General features: G+C 37.6%; 1 protein-coding gene across 1 annotated transcript; it reads right to left on the bottom strand.

Moving 5' to 3' along the window:
* Window positions 1–6,824: 6,824 nt before the first annotated feature.
* On the bottom strand, window positions 6,825–18,491 carry LOC112039091 (protein transport protein SEC23 E). The gene is given in 14 exon segments (XM_024071935.2): window positions 6,825–7,328; window positions 9,904–10,008; window positions 10,317–10,580; window positions 10,679–10,840; window positions 11,519–11,596; window positions 12,677–12,758; window positions 12,887–13,059; window positions 13,200–13,275; window positions 14,471–14,613; window positions 15,971–16,132; window positions 17,220–17,356; window positions 17,359–17,392; window positions 17,468–18,117; window positions 18,120–18,491. Coding segments are annotated over 14 exon segments (2,367 nt in total). The 5' UTR covers window positions 18,274–18,491; the 3' UTR covers window positions 6,825–7,181.
* Between the last annotated feature and the right edge of the window lie 2,826 nt (window positions 18,492–21,317).

Below are 21,317 nucleotides of genomic sequence, written 5' to 3'. Positions count from 1 at the left end.
TATAGGACTATAGTCCTAAGACATATAAAAGGAACAGCATACTAAGACGGTTCCTTATATTAAATTTATAGGAAGTTTTTATGCTATGCTATATACTAAGCTAAATATTTATTTTGCAGTGGGCATGGTAAGCAAATATCAATTGAATCAAAGATTACTTAATTAAGTGGGAGTAAAGCATATACTCAAATATCTTAGGAGAATGAGGGATTATATGCTTGTCCACCAAAGTGAGGATTTGATGATTACTGGTTGTACAAATATTGACTTGTAGTTTGATTGTAATTCATGAAGTTGGACTTCAAGATATGTGTTCATCCTAGGTGGTAAAGATACACATTAAATGTAAGTATTATCTCATTAGAGAGATATAAGTACTTAAAAAGTAGTAGTAGAAAAGGTAATTTATGCAATAAATCTGGCTGAAACTTGTTTCCAAACCTTGCCTTAGAGTAATTGTGAGTTACTGTTGAGGGTCATTTTTGTAAAGCCAGCCCAACCCAGCGAAGCAGGCAATAAGAGTGGCAGGCATGGAATAAGACTGTTAGGCCCAAGCGGCAGAAAAGGTAGGACACAGGCCCATAACATGAATAAATGGGTCTTGAGGAAGTAAATGGGCCCAAAGGGCCCGGAAAGAGAGAAATGACACCCATGGGTAATGTATGTTATGAAAAAGCAAGAATAGGCCGCGGCAGGCCCAAGGCAATGTAAACAAAGAAAGTAGGGGTTGATGGCAAGCCCATGAACCCCAAGGATGAGTATGAGGAGATTGGGCCGGGAAAGCCCAATCAAGTTAGTAAAAGCCCATGGGAAAGCAAAGTCAGTAAATGGGCCGAGGAAGCCCAAGGAAAGTAAAAGGGCCGCAGGCCCAAAGGGAAAAAAGGGAAAGGGACAATGGAGCCCATGAGTAAGAACACCAGTAGGCTCTCTTAAGCCACTAGGGGAAAGAAAGGAACAGCAGGCCTGAAAAGAGGCCCAGCAGGAACAAAAATCGCCAAGGCAGGAAAGGCCGAGTAACACGGCGGGAAGCTAAGGCAATTAAAGAATTGGACTGAAGAGAACACAAAGCCCAGTACTCGGTAAAATCCAGACCCTGTGGGATGGGAAATCAAAGTAAAAGTTTGGGAAAAGCCAAGGACGAACGACTGGCAATGCAAGCAAAATGTCCAGAACACGGCAGATACATGGACAGCAGGCAGACTTCAGACATGAACCACCACGCAAGGCCCAGGCACCGCCAGCCTGTACCCAGCCAATACGGGACATGGTGGGGTCATGGGTCAGAGGTAAGAGGGCATGGTTTGGAGGTGGGGAGAGAGGAAGGCCTGTTTTGAGGTCCTTGCTCAGACTATTTTGGGGAATATGTCCTGCTGGGATGGCATATCACCCAAAAGAGGCAAGGCTGAGTAGGGACCAATAGGTGCATGCCATGAGGGATAAGAGAGAGAAACACCACCACGACAGGACAAGGTGCCGCGGCGGACTAACAGACAAAACGTTGTCTGTGTCTGTGACAGAGGGGCTCGTAGACAGCAGTAAGGGTCTGCGAGTGCGCCCAGACCAGACGAAAAACGGTTAGAGGGTAGAATAGTAAAAAAATGGGTCTCGGCAAGCACTATAAAAGGATGCCTCTGCCATGTGCAAAAACAACAACAAGCACAAGAGCAATACAACGCAACTTAAAAAAGAGAATACTCTGTAACTTGCTTAGAAAAACAGAGGAAGGCAGATACATGGACAGCAGGCAGACTTCAGACATGAACCAACGCGCAAGGCCCAGGCACCGCCAACCTGTACCCAGCCAATACAGGACATGGTGGGGTCATGGGTCAGAGGTAAGAGGGCATGGTTTGGAGGTAGGGAGAGGGGAAGGCCTGTTTTGAGGTCCCTGCTCAGACTCTTTTGGGGAATACGTCCTGCTGGGATGGCATATCACCCAAAAGAGGCAAGGCTGAGTGGGGACCAATAGGTGCATGCCATGAGGGATAGGAGAGAGAAACACCACCGCGGCAGGACAAGGTGCCGCGGTGGACTAACAGACAAAACGTTGTCTATATCTGTGACAGATGGGCTCACAGACAGCAGTAAGGGTCTGCGAGTGCGCCCAGACCAAACGAAAATCGGTCTTGGTAGGCACTATAAAAGGACGCCTCTGCCATGTGCAAAAACAACAATAAGCACAAGAGCAATACAACGCAACTTAAAAAAAGAGAATACTCTGCAACTTGCTTAGAAAAACAGAGGAAGATAACACTAAAAAATGACCAAAGTGGAAATTACTAAGAAAGGACTAGAAAAGAAAGAAAGAAAGAGAAAAAAAAAGGAGCAAGTGAGAGTGGCATGCACCGATAGGCCCCTTCCTTTCTCTCCCTCTCGAATCCCTATTCTCTTCTATAATTATTTTGAGAAAGTATCCATTCAGGTCCGCCTCCCTCAAACCTATTAACTTCCGCGACAGGAACCCCGTTTTCTTTCCTCGGAGGTTAATTGCGTTAAGAAGAGGCGTTCTTTCTCTTTGGCCTTACTCTTGTGGACCGAACTGAATTTATTTACATAAACTGTGGATTAAATCTTTATTACCATTTGCCCTTACTATTTATTTGTCAAAGATTGCTAGATGTTATTATAGTTTGGTCATTTCTTATTAAAAGAACTATCTGGTCATTCCAGAACATATGATTTTGTTTTATCAATTGTATCTGCCTGCCGCAAGCTCTTCTCTGGGACAGGTCAGTCTGCGGTAAGTACCCTCCTGGCAGACGAGGCATAGTTCTCGCACAAATCGGCCAAGTTGAGTTCCAGTTGGCCCGGTCTCGACTCCTGCAACCCAGAACACTTGGGCCTACATTCACAAAGGGTCAGCCCGGCCCAACATAGCAAAAAAGGCCCCCACATTAATCAAATAAAAAGTTATTGAATTTTCAATCATCATAATATATATATATATATATATATATATTTTTAGAGAGTTTCAATCTATAACATCCGCTCCTAAAGATAACTCTATCATCAATTTAAGACATTAATAGGTTTTTGGTGTAGATGGGGATTAAACCACAAATCTCTTATAAGAAAAATAAAAATCATTTAATTTCTTGTTGATGCCCATTTTTGCAAATATGTACCCGAAGGCTTATGAGGAAGAAAGCCCAATAAAGAGCAAGACCCAAAGGCCCACCAAGAAGACCAAAGAATAAGAAGGGTCCAAAGAAAGAAGTGCAAGTGAAAGTAATCTATGGTAAAACGCAAATCTGCCGCAGAATACAAGTCTGCCGCAGAATACAGCTTTACCGCGGAATACAGTTCTCTGGCAAGATGGCTTCGGCAGATGAAGATAAATTGGGCTCAATGCCCTTTTGATCCAATCAACATTATTTGGCCCACAAACGCCCAAATCCTTTTGTATAAAAAAAGAGAGGCGTGAGAACTGATATGAAAAAGAACGATGGAAGGAAACAAGGAGCAGCAGGAATTGCGTGAAGGAAGAGTCAAACTAAAGGAAATGACAAATGCAGCAGGAAACGCATGAAGAAATAAGACAAAAACACGTAGTGGACGAAACAGAACTAATCTGCTGCGGCAGGAATGGCGTGGCAGACAAAAACAAAAGATAGTAGAGTAAGAACAGAAGGGCCGAGGCACCACCAACCTGTACCCAGCCAATACAAGGGAGGTGGGCCCACGGTCAAAGAGATTCAGAGGGCGTGGTTTGGTGGTGGGAGGAAAAGGGGGTCTATATTTGGTTTCCTGCCATAACTTCTTTTGGGAATATATCCTGCTGGGATGGTATCTTATCCAAAAGAAATAATAAATGGTTGAGACCACTGATGCATGCCATAGAGCTAGGTAGTGAGGTAGAGGTATACGGCAGAAACAAACAAAATGGAATTTTGTCGTGCAACAAATATGTTCTGAGCAGATGGCAGTGGTCGGGGCAACCAATGGGTGAGTGGGTAATCTTGAAAGGATGCCCACAACAAACCAAAAACAGTTGGTGAAGCCCTAAGGGTAAAAGGGAGAAATCCCATTGAATTAGCTCACTATAAAAGGAAGATAACCACGGCAGAAAAAAGAGGACTGAGGTAGAGAAAAAGACAACAGGGGAAAGAGTGATAAACAGGGGAAGAAGAAAAACACCCAGAAGGGAGAAAAAGAAAGAAAGAAAGAAAGAAAAAGAAGAGAAAAAACGCGACAGGAATAGAGGCATGCATCAATAGACTATCTTTTCCCTCCCTCTTAACAAACCCACTCTTTGAAATCTCTAAAAGTAATAGCTAGTAGTCATTTAGGTCTATTCTCCAAAATGAACAACTTTTATGGCAGGAGCCCATGATAAGGTTGTTGAAGTTGGAGTTTGGGTTCCTTCTTGGTTTACTTATTCTATGACCAGATTTAATACTTAATTTTAATTGCAAATATATTTGATTTCTCTCATTATAACTTATATCTGTAGTATTTAGTCATCCTGCAGTAGCACGTTTTTATTACGTCTGCCGCATCAGTTGTCCTGTTGTGGTGTCTTTACTTGCTGTATTAGTTATTATGCCGTAGCACCTTTTCATTATATTTACCGTGTTAACTATTTTACAAGCTAAACCTCTTCTGCCAAAACTTTCTTCTCTATTTGTTATTACGTATTTTGCTTTTGACACAAACTAACCATTATCCTGCTGTAAGTGTATATATACATATACCCTGTTTTTCATGTTCTGCAAAATATATTTTATATATGTATATGTGAATACGTATAAGTATATATACTCATATATATATGTATATATTTGAGAATATGCTAACCCATTTAAACTAACATTTTGTTTGATGGGTATTTTCTTTGGGTTTTAGATTTATTTATGCGCAAGAAGTAGAAAAGTGTTTCTACAGTAAAAACGAAGAGTGGTCATTCACATTGTAGAAGTCTTTAGAGCACGGCAAACAGCTTTAAAGCACAGCAGACAGCTTTATTGCACAGCAGGCAGCTTCACTGCATAGCAGAAACTTTTATTGCACGGTAGACGGTTTTACTGCACGGTAGAAAGTCTAGCTGCACAGCAGAAAAGTTAGACCTGTGGCAGAACTAGAGAATAGTTCCTTCTACGGCAGAAAAGTTAATCCTGCGGCAGGAACAAAGGATAAGCCCACTTCGCAGCGTCTTTACGCACAAGCCGGCCCAAGTTGAGTTCCAGTTGGACCGGTCTCAACTCCCTTACTCAGAATACTCAGGCCTACTACCGCAGGAGGCAACCCAACCCAATGCACAACACAAAAAAAGGCCCCTACATTTCTCTAAACCCAAAACCTCTCTCTCTCTCTCTCTCTCTCTCTCTCTCTCTCTCTCTAGAATCCAATCACCAAAGCCTCCTTTGTGACCACAACCCAAAACCACCATGATCACCACCCATAACCACTAGCAAAACACCACCACAACCATCAAAAACAACCCAAATACAAAACACCACCAAAACCAACCCAACCCCAAGCTACAAACATAATCCCACAAACTGCAATGCAACTCACGACCCATGGCTAGCCAAGCCCAGCCCAAAACCACCACCCACCACCAAGTTAGAGAAAAAGTGAGAGAGGAGAAAGATTGAAACCCAGCACGAGATCTAAACTCACTGTATTCGCAAACCCACCACCGTCGAAGACCCATTGCAACCTATCCCCATCCATCCCACAGTAACCAAAAAAAAAATAAAAAATCCATACAATAACTGCTGCAGAAGATAATGGCAAAATCGATAGCCTGATGAAAGACACTAGCGGCCCCAGCACATTCGAGAGAGAGAGAGAGAGAGAGAGAGAGGGAGAGAGAGAGAGGCTGAGTGACAAAGGAATAGAGGAGAGGCTGAGAGTAATAAAGAAAAGCGAAAGAAAGAGAAGAATAAAAAAAATTATTCTATTTTTGTCATGTTCCAAATTTGGAACAGTATCATTCATCCATGCTAAAGTGTTAAACATTTAGAACATTTGATGTGGGATACTTTTTTTTTTGGTGTTTTGTGTGCCAAATGTAACATTTAGCACTGATGCTAATGCTCTAAGCATGCTAAATTCCTAATGATAATTTTTTGGTTTTTGTTTTTTTTGGGGGGGGGGTGGGGAGCGCAGATAAGCAAGTGTTTATCGAATTTCACAATTTATACAAAACCCAACATTCTATAAATTTTTTACATAATCTTTGCTAAGTTGCTAATGATGTTCTTCGGTTCAGAAAGAAGAAAAAAGTGAAGGGAAGGTGATAGTTACAAGAGCAGGCCCCAGTTCAACGATTATCCTATTCGAAGTGTATCATGACAGGTAAAACCATCTCGTATCAAGGACAAATTTAAGTAGGAGACCTTTCTTGTGCGGTCATTTTAGACCATTCTTTGATTTTGATATAGATTTCTTAATCCTTTTAGTATTCAATAGTTCAGCATTTATCCACCCTCTCATTGAATCTTTCAATTTTCTTCCATTTTTAGCTGGATTCCTTTCCGTCCCCTTTTCCTTGTCAAGTATGCGTCAGAGATTAATGACTCAGTCCGTCATTTTGCCCAGTCAGACAAAGGAATGCGAGCAAATACAAGTAAATAAATAAAAATGAATTTAATAAAAAAAGAAGAGGAAGAAGAAGAAGAAAAGGTGTTCTCTGAGAAGAGGGTGTTGACTGTTAAACAAAGAGAGAGATGAAGATAAACAAATGACTAGCGCTCCTGAACTTTCCAACCCAGAAGCATCAACCCCATTGAGCATAAAACTTAGAAACTTCAGATACACAAAGCATACAAATACAAAATTTATAAAAAAATAAAAATAAAAAAAAGAAGGGAGGGAGAGGAGAGGAAAAGAATATCATTTGATATAAGTATCTTCCTGACTGGCTACACTACTGAACAACCTCTTAAGTTACACTCTGATTATACCTTTCTTTCCGTATAACTCAAAACTCAACTAACATCCGTCCCTTATTCTTTCAAGGAAGCAACACCTCCCCAGAACCCCAAAGAATACCATTGGCTTTCTTATTTTTCAAATAATGTGGGGTCTGATCTCTCATCTTTAAAATCTATGGAAAGAAAGGTTTAAAAAAAAAAAAAAAAAAAAACAAATGGAACAGGAGGATACAGGACAGGGAGTTCCCCTTGCAACAAAAACCCATGGAGTACTGTATAAATCTCAACCCTTTTCTGCTCTCAGGATTGCACAGCCAGCCTCTGAAGATGCTCGAAGAAGACTTGAAGACTCACATCATCTGTGAAGATCACATCCGATCCAGCTGCCATCTCATGAGCATTATTGTATGTAGCCGATGGGTTCAACTTTGCCAATAAAAATCTAGCCTGTTCAGCAGGGGATGATGTAATGAAACTATATTAATTTCCATATGGTGAAAGTTAAAGAAATCATATCCACCACACTTTGAAATGCAAATGCATCATGTCAAAATATAGAATAGACTATTTGAACAGTATATCTTAAGTAAATCTTTTAAATTAAAAATAAATAAAAAACACAAACACAGACACAGAAAAAAGAGAGTTTAGGTCCCCAGACTAACTCTGGGACCAATATCAGTCATCAATTAGCCAACAGTTGATGGAATTGCAAATGGTGGGTATTTAAAGACCTCTCGGTCATATCTATACACGAGACAGAGATATTACTTTCTGGGAGGATCTGAACATCAAACCTAATCCTATCCCACCCAATCTTTTTATCACTTGAACCAAGATCAGAATTTCAAGAAATGCTGAAATTACTGGCTTATTGCTGGCTTAAATTTACAAATGTTAAAACAAAATACATTAAATAACCAAAGTGAACACATAGAGTGTGCCATGGTGCCCAGTTCTCAAAATAAAGATTGGTTAATCCAAAAGGTCCATCTCCAAATATTTTCATCATTACAACTGAATCATATACCCATAACATTGCTGGGTCATCTTTCTTTTTGACTGCGATTTGAAATAAAACTTAAAGGTAACTACTTCCATGATGGTGATCCCATGGATATTTCATGAAAAAGTTCCAAGTCAAGAAAGATTTAGGTAGTAAACAGAACAGGCCCCAAGTTAGGTGGCTTTTCTTTCCTTTTAAGTTTTAAGTTCAAACAAAGGAATTTATTTTGAAGGAAAGGGAAACTATAAATTACAATACATATGAATGGGGAAAGGTCATGGAAAGCACATGTTTTTGAACACTACAGAAGTCTGAAGGGGACTTCTTGTACTGCCTAAACCCATATCAGAAAAATCTCTAGCCACCAATTCAATCAATTAAAAAAGGTGTTCTTTGCTACATTTTGAATAGTGACTTTAACTAAATCTATTTAGGAATAATCTTCTATTTAATAGTGTGATCGGTAAGTTAATGATCAGATAACTTTTGAAGGACAATGCAAACAACAAACATTTTTCATTAAATTCAATGAAATTTATTTACAGAGCACAACCTTTAAGCCCAGTCTTGAGATTCAGATTACAGATGATTTGATTCCTCAATTACAATATCAAAATCAAGATTTAATTTCTTGAAGCATAATATGTAGAAGACAAATAAATTATTGAATACAGAAAAGGAGTCAAGGAGAGAAGCTAATTTACTTTGGCCAAGACAGAAGGAAGATGAGCAGCTTTGGCGTGAATTTTACGAAAAATCTAAAGCATAAATACTTTATAAAATAATCCCTCAAAAATCAATTATTTTTGAAAAACGAAAGTTACAGAGTTACTTGTACCTCCATCCCATATTGTTGGTCCTATTTAGAAAATCCAACTTTTTAAGAGAACATCATTTAATGCTTTGTTTTTTAGTTAAATTTTAGTTTAAAAGGTACAAGTTTCCAAAACTACCATTCATTAATTTAAACTCCTGGAAAAGAATGGTATTAATCTTTTTATTAAAGTAAAAATTAAATTAGGATTTTTATTTTTATTTTTTTATTAGTAAGTTAGGAAATTTATTTATATTCTTTTCAAAGATGACTACATCTTGGGACATCTCAGAATGGAATAGAAGACTAGAATTTGGGATGGAGGGAGTACAAGTTTTACAACAAACGGTTTACAAACTGATGTAATGATGAATGTTATTGCTAGACTTCAATAACCTAATAAATGAATGTTGTTTTTTTGCAATTGGTGACACATTAGTTTATAAGCCTAATGTAGTAAAATTTGTAGTATCTCTAACATCACTCATTCTAAAATAAGTGAAGAAAGAAAATAACCTTTCAAAATAAATAAATAAATAAATAAGAGTATCCTTGGAAGGCAACATCAATTTGCCAGAAGAATATAAATAGAGTAACTTTGCAGAACATATAGCAGCATTGGCAGAACTGAAGATACGAGCATAATTTGCAACAATGTTATTCCATTTCAACACCCCCAAATATCCCAAAGTGTAATGTCACAGAAAAAAGTTTAAGCCATTTCAAAAATTATTAAAATTGTAGAATATACAAGTAGTTGGTTAACTTAACAACAATAGAGCCCATGCTTCATAAAAATGAATTCCTAAAGCTACTAATAGAAGTTAAAGATTGCAATGAAATTAATGGCTATCTCCAACTCTCGTTACTCTCCCACCATGGGTCTTGGATTCATGCCATGAGAGGGAAGAGATTTGGGGAGGGCAAGGGTTAGCTACCATTTTGCAGCCTAAATGGCCATTTGATCAACCAAGTAAAAGAATTCCAGTATTTCATTTCCCAATGAAGCCTATATTACTGTTATGAATGAATATTATACATAAGCAACAGCATAGCGAGCTTCTGGTTAAGTATCATTGACTAGAGGCGAATTAGTAATTATACATCAACAATTAGAAGAAACCGCACTTTGGAAGAAGAATTGATAGCAATAAAGGAAATACAGCTTTCAAAAAGATGAAATTTACAATAAATGTACTAACCTGGGAACCATGCTGATCACAAACCACCAATCTAGGTACAGGGAAACGTTCCCGAATGATCATTTGCGCATCATCACCAGGAGCTTGCAATAGCTGCGCAAATGCCTGACGGGAAACCATGTATTTGGGTTATCAGTTAGATGTGAAAGTTAATTAGACAGATGCACAACACAAACAACCAATCACAAAATGAAGGTTAAGTAACAACTTCAGTTGTGGATTAATCAATACTATCTCCCCACCCCCCCCCCCCCCACCCCCCCAAAAAAAAACCCACCCAAGAAGAAGAGGAAAAAGCCATGACATTTATAAAGGCTTAGTTACAATAATCTCTACTAAAACTACGTGTGATAATATATTTTAGACCAACTTCTAAAATTTGAACAATTTCCAGGACTATTAAGTGTAGATACCATGTGTTCTGGTTGATTATGGTATCCTGCATTACGCCACTGAGCTATTTGCATTCCATGGAAAATGACAACACTAAAATAAGAATCCAGCAATAGAATACGGTCAGCAGCGATGGAAGCCACATCCAACAATGCTGGTGCAGGCAGCGAATTGAATGAATATGATATTAATGATGGTTGAATCATAACAGCAGCATTGGCAATATTTTCCCGGTTTAACAGCATGCGGAAATAGGCAGTCTCATCTGGACTGTTGTTAAAAACCTGCCAGAAACAAGGATGTTATACATGTGTACATATCAGGTAATATATAAGAGAAAAAGGAAAAGAGAAGAAAAAGAAAATCACTAAGTTATGAGTACCTGTACAAATTGTGATCGTCGCAGATTAAACATAAACTGAGGGAACAGTGAAAATGATGGGTTTAATTGAAAAGATGCTGGATCATCCTTCCGGTAGTCACCAAATTTAGAACAGAGACGAATAAGAGACCGATCCAACCACCGTGTAGCATCAAACCCTTCCTGATTATTAAAAAATAAAATAAAATTATAAATTATAAGCTGGGCTACTTTGTTTTAACATTGCAGAGCCTCATTACAGAACATATGGTAAAACTATAGTTGAACTAACAAAGAAGCAAATCATTCGAAATCCTCATGTTTTTCACAAGCAAGATGCTAAAAATAGTAGTAAACTGTTCTTTAAATATAATAATAATAAATATATCCAATATATAATATGAATAAGAAACTTGTCCTATTAAAAGGATTTTGATCATTAAAATCAGAAGTCCAGATGCAGCAGAGATCTAAAATAAAATTTCAGGTTTCAAATATCTTTGTAATTGGTCCTACACATAAAAACTCTATATTTTTTTGAATCTTTCATTTTTCTTTAAAGTCCCACGATCATCTATTCCAACAAGAATAGAGCTTGATGCAAGTTAAACACATGCGCATTTGAGTGATCATGGATACAACAGATATATCTTTGTAATTGGTCCTACACATAAAAACTCTATTTTTTCAATCTTTCATTTTTCTTTGAAGTCCCACTATCATCTATTCCAACAAGAATAGAGCTTGATGCAAATTAAACACGTGCATATTTGAGTGATCATGGATACAACAGATGGTGAAATACATATGATCGCTAAATACATGAAAAATCAACAGCTATTTACAAAACAAGAAACATACCTCTATTTCCATTTTCAGGGAAGTCAATCTTGCCATTACCACAGCAGCCGTCTCTTGGTCAAATCCTTGTACCAATTCCTGTAAAGGCAGCATATTCCCTGTCAGCATCAAGATCCACTTGGTGGATTTCTTACACATTCTTAAATTATAAACTGTACTTATGAAGCAACATAAAACAAGATTTAATAGGAAGTTAGTAGCAACTATCAAGAACCTTTTTTTTATTGGTAAGTTACATTCTACCCAGTACATTTCGAATCCATCACCTTACCCTCCACCTTGCTCTTAGAAGGAGGGCTCTTACAAGGAGAGGTGCCATTTGAGCTAGACCTCGTAGACAACATCTAACAAGATGTTGGAACAAGATCAATTGTTTCAACTGGGAAGTAGATCTAAATATCAGGCAACAAAAAATTCAGGCTCCTAAATAAGGCCAACCATTGAACAGAGTCCTAAATCAGCTCAGTAGGCATATTATAATGTGATCATTTGTGAGAAGGCAATCATTAAGGAATAAAACTTGCATTAATGTGGCATGGACACAATAGGACACATTCACTAAACTAAGTAATAAACTATTACTAGTCCCAAAAGCTTAAGATAATAAAGATGGTGAATTTAATCACTTAACCATTATTCTCACACTAAGAACATACAAACATGAAGAATTTTTAGTAACATGAAACAACATGGCAAGGACGCATTAGAAGATGAAAGGATAAAAAATATATTATCCTGATAGACATCTTACTCTTATTAGAAAAGATAATTAGCATACTTTCAAAAATTTCCCTTTCTAAGCAAGCAATTTAACAACCCTCTTCACAAGAAGAGATCACATCTCTGCAGCCATCAAACAATTATCAACTGTTTAACCAAAATTTTTACAAATGCAACACCAGTGAACAGCGGGTCTCACATAAATTTCCAGGTTTCACACCTTAGAAAACAGTCTTAACATATATATATATATATATATAAGAAGAAAAAAAGAGCAGAGCTAAAGAAATGAATATATCAAAGAAATCTAAGCTTCAACAGTATCAGTCACACACACACACAAAGAGTTTGGTTATGTTTTGAACAGTACTAGACAAATGACATACGTGGCATAAAAAATATAAAAATATAAAAGATATGAAACCAAAATTTGCAAACCTCTGAGCTAACAGCACTATCTATCCATGTTCTACTAATGGTTGTAACTCGAAGCATTAATTGACCCTCAGGGTTTTGATAACTGCAATTACATATAAGACAGTCAAAAGTTAATTGCACTCCAAAAAGAGAAAGAAAAGAGAGGCACACATATGAACGCCACACACACAACAATACACACATGGTCATAGATACAAGATTCCAACATACCTCGTAAGGAACTGTAAGTACAACTGTGGATTTACAGTTCCTGGAGTATTTGATCGATCACTTGATGAGAGATCAAAAAACACCGTCAAGCAAGTACTCTTATCAAGACCGCATAATTTCCATGCTGTTGTACCTCCTTCCCCAATGGTAGTATCAGCAACAGCAGGTCCTTTCTGCAAGGTTTGCAACAATCAGCATAAAAATCCACCATTACAGCTTTGATTAAATCTTCTTTCTGTTTGCCTTAAACAAACTCAAAATACAATGCTATCAAGCTAAAGAAAATAGGTTTCAAAATATCAACTAGTCTGACCTTTTCCAAAGATGTGCAAGGTCCAATTATACCCTGTATTTTGATGTCTTTTGAACAGTTGATCTCGAGTGTGCCACTGAAACAAATAAGTTGTGAGTGAGCTTAAAAATTTAATTACAACCTAAATAAGAGCCATAATGGGCAAATCACAGCGCATAGGCATAAGTAGCAGAAGAAATGTATAAAAGATTGTCAGTGTACATGTGTGTGAAGAATTGTACAAGGCATAGGTGCTAGAACTTGAGCTCCAAGACTATCCTCTTATCATTTCCCTTCTTTCTAGAGAACTGAGCTCCCAGAACTTTTTTTTTTTTTTTTTCGATAAGTAAATTCACAAACATTTAGTACTTCTCTCTTCCCTGAATTGAATCCTTTGGTGTAAAGGGTTGCACTAAGGACAGACATTTGCATTTACAGAAAATTATCATTTTTTTTATTTGGTAAGTTACACAAAAAATAGTTCTTGAACCCACAAATACTCCCTCCACCTAGAACTTATGATGAGAGGGGTTGTCAATTGAGCTATAGCAAGTTATCATTTATCTCAATAGATCTTACATTGTCCTGCTCTTAGGAAAAGTACACACACATATATATGGGTTGGGATCAAGTTACACCTGGTGTAACTTTAAACAATGTTGCACCACTATATTTTTTTATTGGATGCAAATATTAAAATAATCTACCATTTGGATTACATTTTCTTCTTATAAGCTGATAATAGCAAAATTTCAAGATAATCAAAGGCCGATAACTATGCAACAAGAAGAAGCCTTAATTCCAAATTTTTAGTGTTGGCTATGGATCTCAACCGATTAGTTAGGTCAGCCACATCTTAAAAATGTGCAAATTTCAGGTTTTTTTTTTTTTTTTTTTTTTTTTAAATTATGCATAAAAGATGAGTCTATGAATTTGATAGTAAATAACATCCGATTGACACAAAATTTGAAGTACGTATTAAAAACATATAGAAAATGTAATATAACAGTGGGATTTTCCAATCATTAATCCAATAAAAATTATTTTAAGTGGTTTAATATTGCTTAAAGTTACACTTAGTGTAACTTGATACGTATGTATCTTTTTTTACATATAAGTTATTTATGTATGTATTCTTAAACAAGAAGAAGAGCAATTTCACTTCGTTGCTAAGATCAGTTGTTTCAACAGCCAAGATGCAAGAGCCACAAAATAAAGACCAAGAAGAAATAGGGGCAAAAGCTATTGAAGAAGACAAGTAAACCTCAAAAGTTTCATAATGATGAACTCACTTAAAACAAAGGCCAAGAGACTGCTCTCCCTCTTCAAATACACGCTTGAAAGAGTCTTTAAATACAGAATGACCAAAACTTTCAGCCAGAACAACAAGGCCACCAGTTTTTTCAACTGCCACTTTCATTTCCGCAACCCCAACCTACATTTTTAAAATGCCCAAGAGTCAAAACATAATCCAGTTCAATCTACACTGCATAAAAATCCTGATCAAGAACATACTATGAAACCTAATTATTAATTGGTTATAAGCATTTAAAAGTTTGTCATGGAGGCCAACAATATTGCTTTTAGAGATAATCTGAAAAAATATGCCAAGAATACCCTTAAAAAACCAGTAGAAGAATCAAACGCTGAAGAAGCCCCTAAAATTCTCATATTACACATAAGGTATTACTTTAAACAGTATCCCACTGCAATCAATTGTCAAGAAAATCCATAGAAAAAGCAGCAGTACAGAGAACAAATCTCTTGCGTATTAATTAAATGACCTAAGACTGATTTCAAAAGGTATAGAGGATATTATTTCTTATATACATTAAATATGTTTATGTTTCAAGGTGAATATTGTTGCTATAGTCATTTAATTAAATAAATCAAGTGGGACCCTTTACTGGTCTTGCTGCCTTGATTCAGATATCCCTCTCCATACATTTCCGGCGATCTCCCTTCCACCAAACATCAGGAAAATAACAAGTACATTAAAATTCAAAATAAAAAATTTTGATAAGTAAAAAAATATAAATATAAATAAAACATGTAAAAGACACATAAACAAACTTTGAGCCTGAAAACCAATGATAAAAACATTTCTGCTACATAAAATAAAAAGACGTGTAAACACACTTTAAACCTGAAACCAGTGATAAAAAAACTCTTTGATATATTAAAAAAATCTATGCCAACTGGCTAAGTTTTAAAATAAAACGTAAAAGTCATTTTAAATGAATATTTTAAATCTTTAAATTACACAGGCATTCATGATTTCTTTACAGCTGTAGCGGCTCATTACAGTATTTGAACAGAAAGCTCAAAAACCCTACCTTTCCTTCTCAAATGAGGTCCTTCATTAGGGGAATAAAAACCCTCATATATGGTACCATTTATTCCACATGTAAGCTATTCACGTTAAGTTACAACGAGGGCAAATTAGCTCTATCTCAATTGGCAATTTGTCCGTCCACAATAGTGGGATGGAGGATGAGCTACTCGTTCAAAACCAACTAGATGCATGTCTAACTTACCAATCAAAAATAAATAAATAAAAAAAGGTTACCATGAGGAAAGTGGCAGGACCCACAATTTATAATATGCTTAAAAAAGGAATGTATCTCACATGACCTAACTGACTGAAGAAATAATCACGGTTACAAAATAAAAACACAGAAGCGATGATCCAGTTTGTGAAATTACATGAAAATTGAAAAAATAAATAAATAAATAAAGAAAAAAAGAATCTTAGAAGTCATAACAGAATTAAACAGCAAACTAACACAAACCTGGTCAAGTGCAGATGCAAAGAGGTCCAAAACATGACCCTGGCTGACCAGTTGATTTGCAAGATTTTCATAGAATTTGACCGCTTTCTTAAAATACGGTGCCGCATCCTTATCGAGATCTTTATGTGATCGCACCGGCTCAGATTGATCTTTCGACACAATCTACAAAACTTAATCAAAATCAATATCTTTACCATCATGATCTTACAAGAATATCACACCCTTGAGCTTAAATCAGTATACACAAGACCCCACCATTTTTCCCTAATATTAATTCATGCTGCATATGCCAGCATATGTGACTATTCAGTATCCACAGAGGTGGTGCAATTGGAAAATAAATTGAGGGCAAACGTATGGACAAAGGATTGCACATGCAAATAATGTACATAGAGTAAAATAAAAAAAATAAACTGCTTGGTCAAAATGTAAAAATATATACTTCAAAAAAGAAACTTGGAATATGGAGCAGTGACGTACAAAGACAAAAACAAAAGCAACATACACATCGTGAACTCTAGAACTTGACATAAAAAGACAATATTTTGCAATAAGAAAATTCAAGTTCAAGGGGGAATTTTGTTTTTTCCACAAGATTAGAGCATAAAAATTCACATATTTGACTTAAGAAGCATTGAATAGGAAAATTCTAGGTGCCTTAGCCTTGGCACAAGTGCTAAATGGGCAGGCCCAGGTTGGCATTATATAGGTTTGAAACCATTAAAACAGTGGTGTCTGAAAAGCTTGATAATAGAGGCATATAAACAAAAATATAGAAGGCCATGGTTAAATTGGCACTAACCCAACTAAAAATAGAAACGCAAGTAAGAATTCAATTAATAATAACACCAGACCCAATGTGTGACACTTAATCCACAAATGAAAAAAGAACAAGACCTAAGAGTAGAGTATGTCTTGCACCATAAGAGTGGCATCAAGTAGTTAATTACAATTACAAATAAAATAAAATTACAATTGAAATAAAATCCTACTAATATGAGCTAAATTCAGCCACATTGCAAAATAACAGCGAAGTTCCCTACCATTAGCTACCAAGATCTAATTCCACAGTATCATACACTCCTAGTACAACCCAAAAGTATATCAACAACAAGGGTAACTTAACAGCATAAGAACACTGACAACTCAACACCAATAAAACGGCGAATTACAACTGGGAAAATCAATTCAAGTATGACTGTATAAGACAACATCTTAGTAGCAACAACATTGATATAATAGTTTTTACCGTGCCAGGTCCTTCCGTGCAAGGACCACCAACTAGAGCTATAATTCGAGCACCAGTGCCGGTGGAACAAGCTCCAAGCAACCCTGCGGCAACACTTAAAGCCACTCCCGTGCACCGTGAAGTCCTAGTCCCCGGGGAACAGGCCATTGATCCGTTTGTAGCTCATCCAGCAGCTGAAATGAAAATCAACACATCAAAATAAAATCCCAATTATCAATCTCAAACAAACAAAGGATCCCGAAACTCACAGCATTGAGAGTGAACTCGCAATCCGATGCGGGCAAACAAAACCGCGTAACGCCAGAACCGGGAAATCCAATGGGAACTCCTCCCTTCTGGTACCCTGCTGCTCCTCCTCCAATACCACCAACAGATCGCCTTGCGGAAACGGCGCCGCTGCTGCCGAGTCCCAATTGTTCCAAAATCTGATCCTTTGTAACATCCTTGCTCCCACGGAAGACATAAACCTTAGACATATCGGAGAACCCCAATTCATGAACCTGAACCTGAGTCCCAAATGAAACGAACCCAACAAGGGCGTTCTCCGGCAACAAGCCGATCGCACGCCTCAAAGCCGATTTGACATAGCCCATCTCCTCCTCGATCATGCAAGTATCGAGAACGAAAACGAAAACCGGTGGCGGAGGAGCCATAGAAGGATCGTTGAAATTAGGGTTAGGGTTAGGGTTATGGGGAGAAAGAGGGAGAGTGTACTGCACGGTGGTGTATTGAGCGTAGAGTTCGCCGGGGAGATTGGTGTCGGAGATCATGGAATAGTGAGGAGGGAAATGGTTGCGCTGGTAACAGAAAGGGCAGATCCAGATCTTGGCGGCGAAGTCGACGCGAGCGTAAGGGTTGAGAACTGAGGCACAGGTTTTGCAGCGAAGCGGAGCGTAGGGAGCGTGGGGATGTCAGGGTGAGGACGGATCGGAGAAATGGAGGCAGCGAGTGGGATCACGCACTTGCTCGCTTCAACCTTCGTTCGTGGCCACACGTTCCAACTCATCCGAACTCCGTCGATTCCCTCGGGATCTGTGTTCGCCATTTCCGACATGTTTAAGAATGTGAGAGAGAGAGAGAGAGAGAGAGAGAGAGAGAGAGAGAATTTGTTTGTTTTCTAGAGATAGATAAAAGAGAAAAGAGAAAAGAGGCGACCCCTTGAGCCTGATCAGGAGGAATAAGATAGATAGATACAAGCAAAGGGGTCACCGCGACCTACAGCCCTGCCTCTTGAGTAGTGGTTTGTTTGTGCGTGGATGTGTATGGTTTAATTAACAATTTCTTTTTTATGTACTGTAACGCCAACAAGCTATAATATGTCGTAGCTGGACCCTCTTCTTTCTTACTACCTGTTTTTTGTTTTTTGTTTTTTTATTATTATTACAGGCCGTTTTTACCATTTATTTTATTATTATTTTTTTTTACCGCTCGTGAAGAAGCTAACGACAATTTCACCCTCTCAAAATTTGTGCCTGAAGTACGTGTTTTTAACTGTTTATCCCAACAAACAAACGAACGAAAAAAAAAAATGATAAAAAAAACACTATCAGATCCCAAGCTGATTTTTACTTTTCTTTTCTTTTCTTTTTACCGACGACTGAATTTACTTAACATAACTTTTCGTGGGGGCTTTTTTTTTTTTTTTTTTTTTTTTTTTTTTTTTTTTTTTTTTTGTGTTTGATGGGCCAAGCCCGTTCTGCTACACTCAGGTCCTGTGGAATGATGGGTCAAGGAGTTAGGATTGGCCTATTATCCCAATGGGATTATACCGCAGCCTGCAGGTCAGCTTATGTACAAGCCAAGCATTCTTGATGTTCAGACAAGACGGAAAGTGCTACAGCAGATTGGGTGCCTCGACAGGCACAGCAGATAACATCACAGTTGAAAACTGATACGGCAAAAATATAAAAGAAAATCACAGCAAAACAATTGATACAACAAATACAATAAAAGATGTCACAACAAAACGACTGATACAGCAAATATAATAAAAGAGTGTTACAATAGAAAAACTAATACAACAAATATAATAAAAGAGTCCTACAGCAGAAAAACTAATATAACAAATATAATAAAAGAAGTGCTACAATGGAAAAACCAATAGTGTAAAACACTTCAGCGGAACAAACAATGATAAGAATGCTAAGCAAGTTAAAAAAAGCCACAGTAGGATGATGACAACAACTCTAGGCATGTGAAATAACGTAAGTTCACTCTCTCAATCCTAGGTCAAGTCCTTCAGCAGCAAAAGGTCCAAGAAGGGATCCGAACTCCAACACGAACAACCTTGTTATAGGCTTCTGTCATCAAAGTTGTTCGTTCTGGAGGAATGACCTATATGGTTATGGGTTATGATTTGTAGAGCTCTAGAGAGTGGGTTTATCAAGATGAGGGAAAAGAAAGCCTATTGATGTATGCCCCTATTTCTGCTGTGTTTTCTCTCTTCCTTTTTACCACTTTCTTTCTTTCTTTCACTTCTTTTTACTTCTAGTTTCTTGCTATTATCTCACCATCGGTTTTTCCTGCCTCCTCCCTTCCATCTTGGCTACCTCTTCTTTTTATAGTGAATTCATTCAATGAGATTTCTCACTTTTGTCCCTAAGGCTTCACCAGCCGCTTTTTGTTTCTTGTAAGCATTCCTTTAAGATTGCCTATTAACCTGTTGGTTACCCAGCCACTACCTCTGCTCATAGTGTACTTGCTGCACCACTCTCCATTCTAGGATAAAACTCTACTTTGTTTTGTTTCTCCACTCACCTTTCCTGCTTTACCTCGAATGGATAAGGGCATGAGCTCCTCTCTCTACCTACCTCTATAGCATGCATCAAGCGATCTTAGCCCTTTATCTACCTCTTTTGGATGAAATGTCATCCCAAAAAGGCATTTTCCCCAAAAGAAGTCTTGGCAGGAACCCTAAAATAGACCTACTTTTCCCCCTACCACCAAACCACACCTTTTGAACCCCTTGACCGTGGACCCACCTCTCCTGTATTGGTTGGGTACAAGTGGGTGGTGCTTCGGCCCTTGTGTGTTCATTCCACTACCTTTTGCATTTGTCTTCTTATACTCCCACGCCATTTCTACCGTTCTTGCCGTGTCTCATTCTGCTATGTGTCTCTTATGTTCATGCCTATCCTCCACGGCATGAAGGGCATGGGCTTTTGAGCTTGTACTGTTTCCTCTTATTTTCTCGTGAGCTTGGACCTTGGCTTGGCAGAAGTCCCTAGCCATCCAATCTATTGGCCTTTTGCTCTTGTTACTTCTCTTCCTACCATGCTTATAAGCCTGCTGGCTATCATTCATGTCATGTTAGCCCATTGGGCTTATTACCTTTTTTCTTGGGTTTCTTCGTCCCATTTACTTTACTTTTACCTCTTTGTTGTGCTTATGGGCCTGTTGGCTGTCATTCTTGTCATATTGACCCATTGGGCTTATTACCTCTTTTCTTGGACTTCCTTGGCCTATTTACTTTACTCTTACCTCTTGTTATGCCTATGGGACTGCTTGTTGTCATTCCTGTCATATTGGCGCATATCGCTTATTACCTCTTTCCTTGGGCTTCCTTGACCCATTTATTTTACTTTTACCTCTTGTTATGCCTATTAGCCTACTAGCTGCCATTCTTACCATATTGGCCAATTGGATTTATTATCTCTTTTCTTGGGTTTTCGCAGCTCATTTACTTTACTTTTACCTCTTGTGTTGTCTATGGGCCCATTGGTTGTCATTCTTGTCATATTGGCCCATTGGGCTTATTACCTCTTTCCTTGGGCTTTTCCCGTCCATTTACTTTACTTTTACCTTTTCTGCTTTCTTACTCTTTCACCCTTCCTCGCTGTAAGGCTTTTCCTACCGTTGGGCCTTTTGTCAAAAAATGGGTATCAACACTTTTTAACTAATTATTAACAATTTGAAAAATTATTACTAAATATTTATCTTATATCACTTTTTTACCAATCATCAATAATATATTATTTAAGATTGTTGTAAAAATATTCTTTTAATAGTTTTGTTATTTTGCAACAAACAAAACACCTTTTTAATCCCATATTTTGGCATTAATTTCTTCTCTATTTTTTTTTTTTTTTATAGAAACAC

The sequence above is a fragment of the Quercus suber genome, unplaced genomic scaffold (assembly GCF_002906115.3).
Source record: "Quercus suber isolate HL8 unplaced genomic scaffold, Cork oak 2.0 scaffold_410, whole genome shotgun sequence".
In the NCBI taxonomy this organism is placed as follows: domain Eukaryota; kingdom Viridiplantae; phylum Streptophyta; class Magnoliopsida; order Fagales; family Fagaceae; genus Quercus; species Quercus suber.
This window is presented reverse-complemented; position numbering and strand designations above follow the sequence as displayed.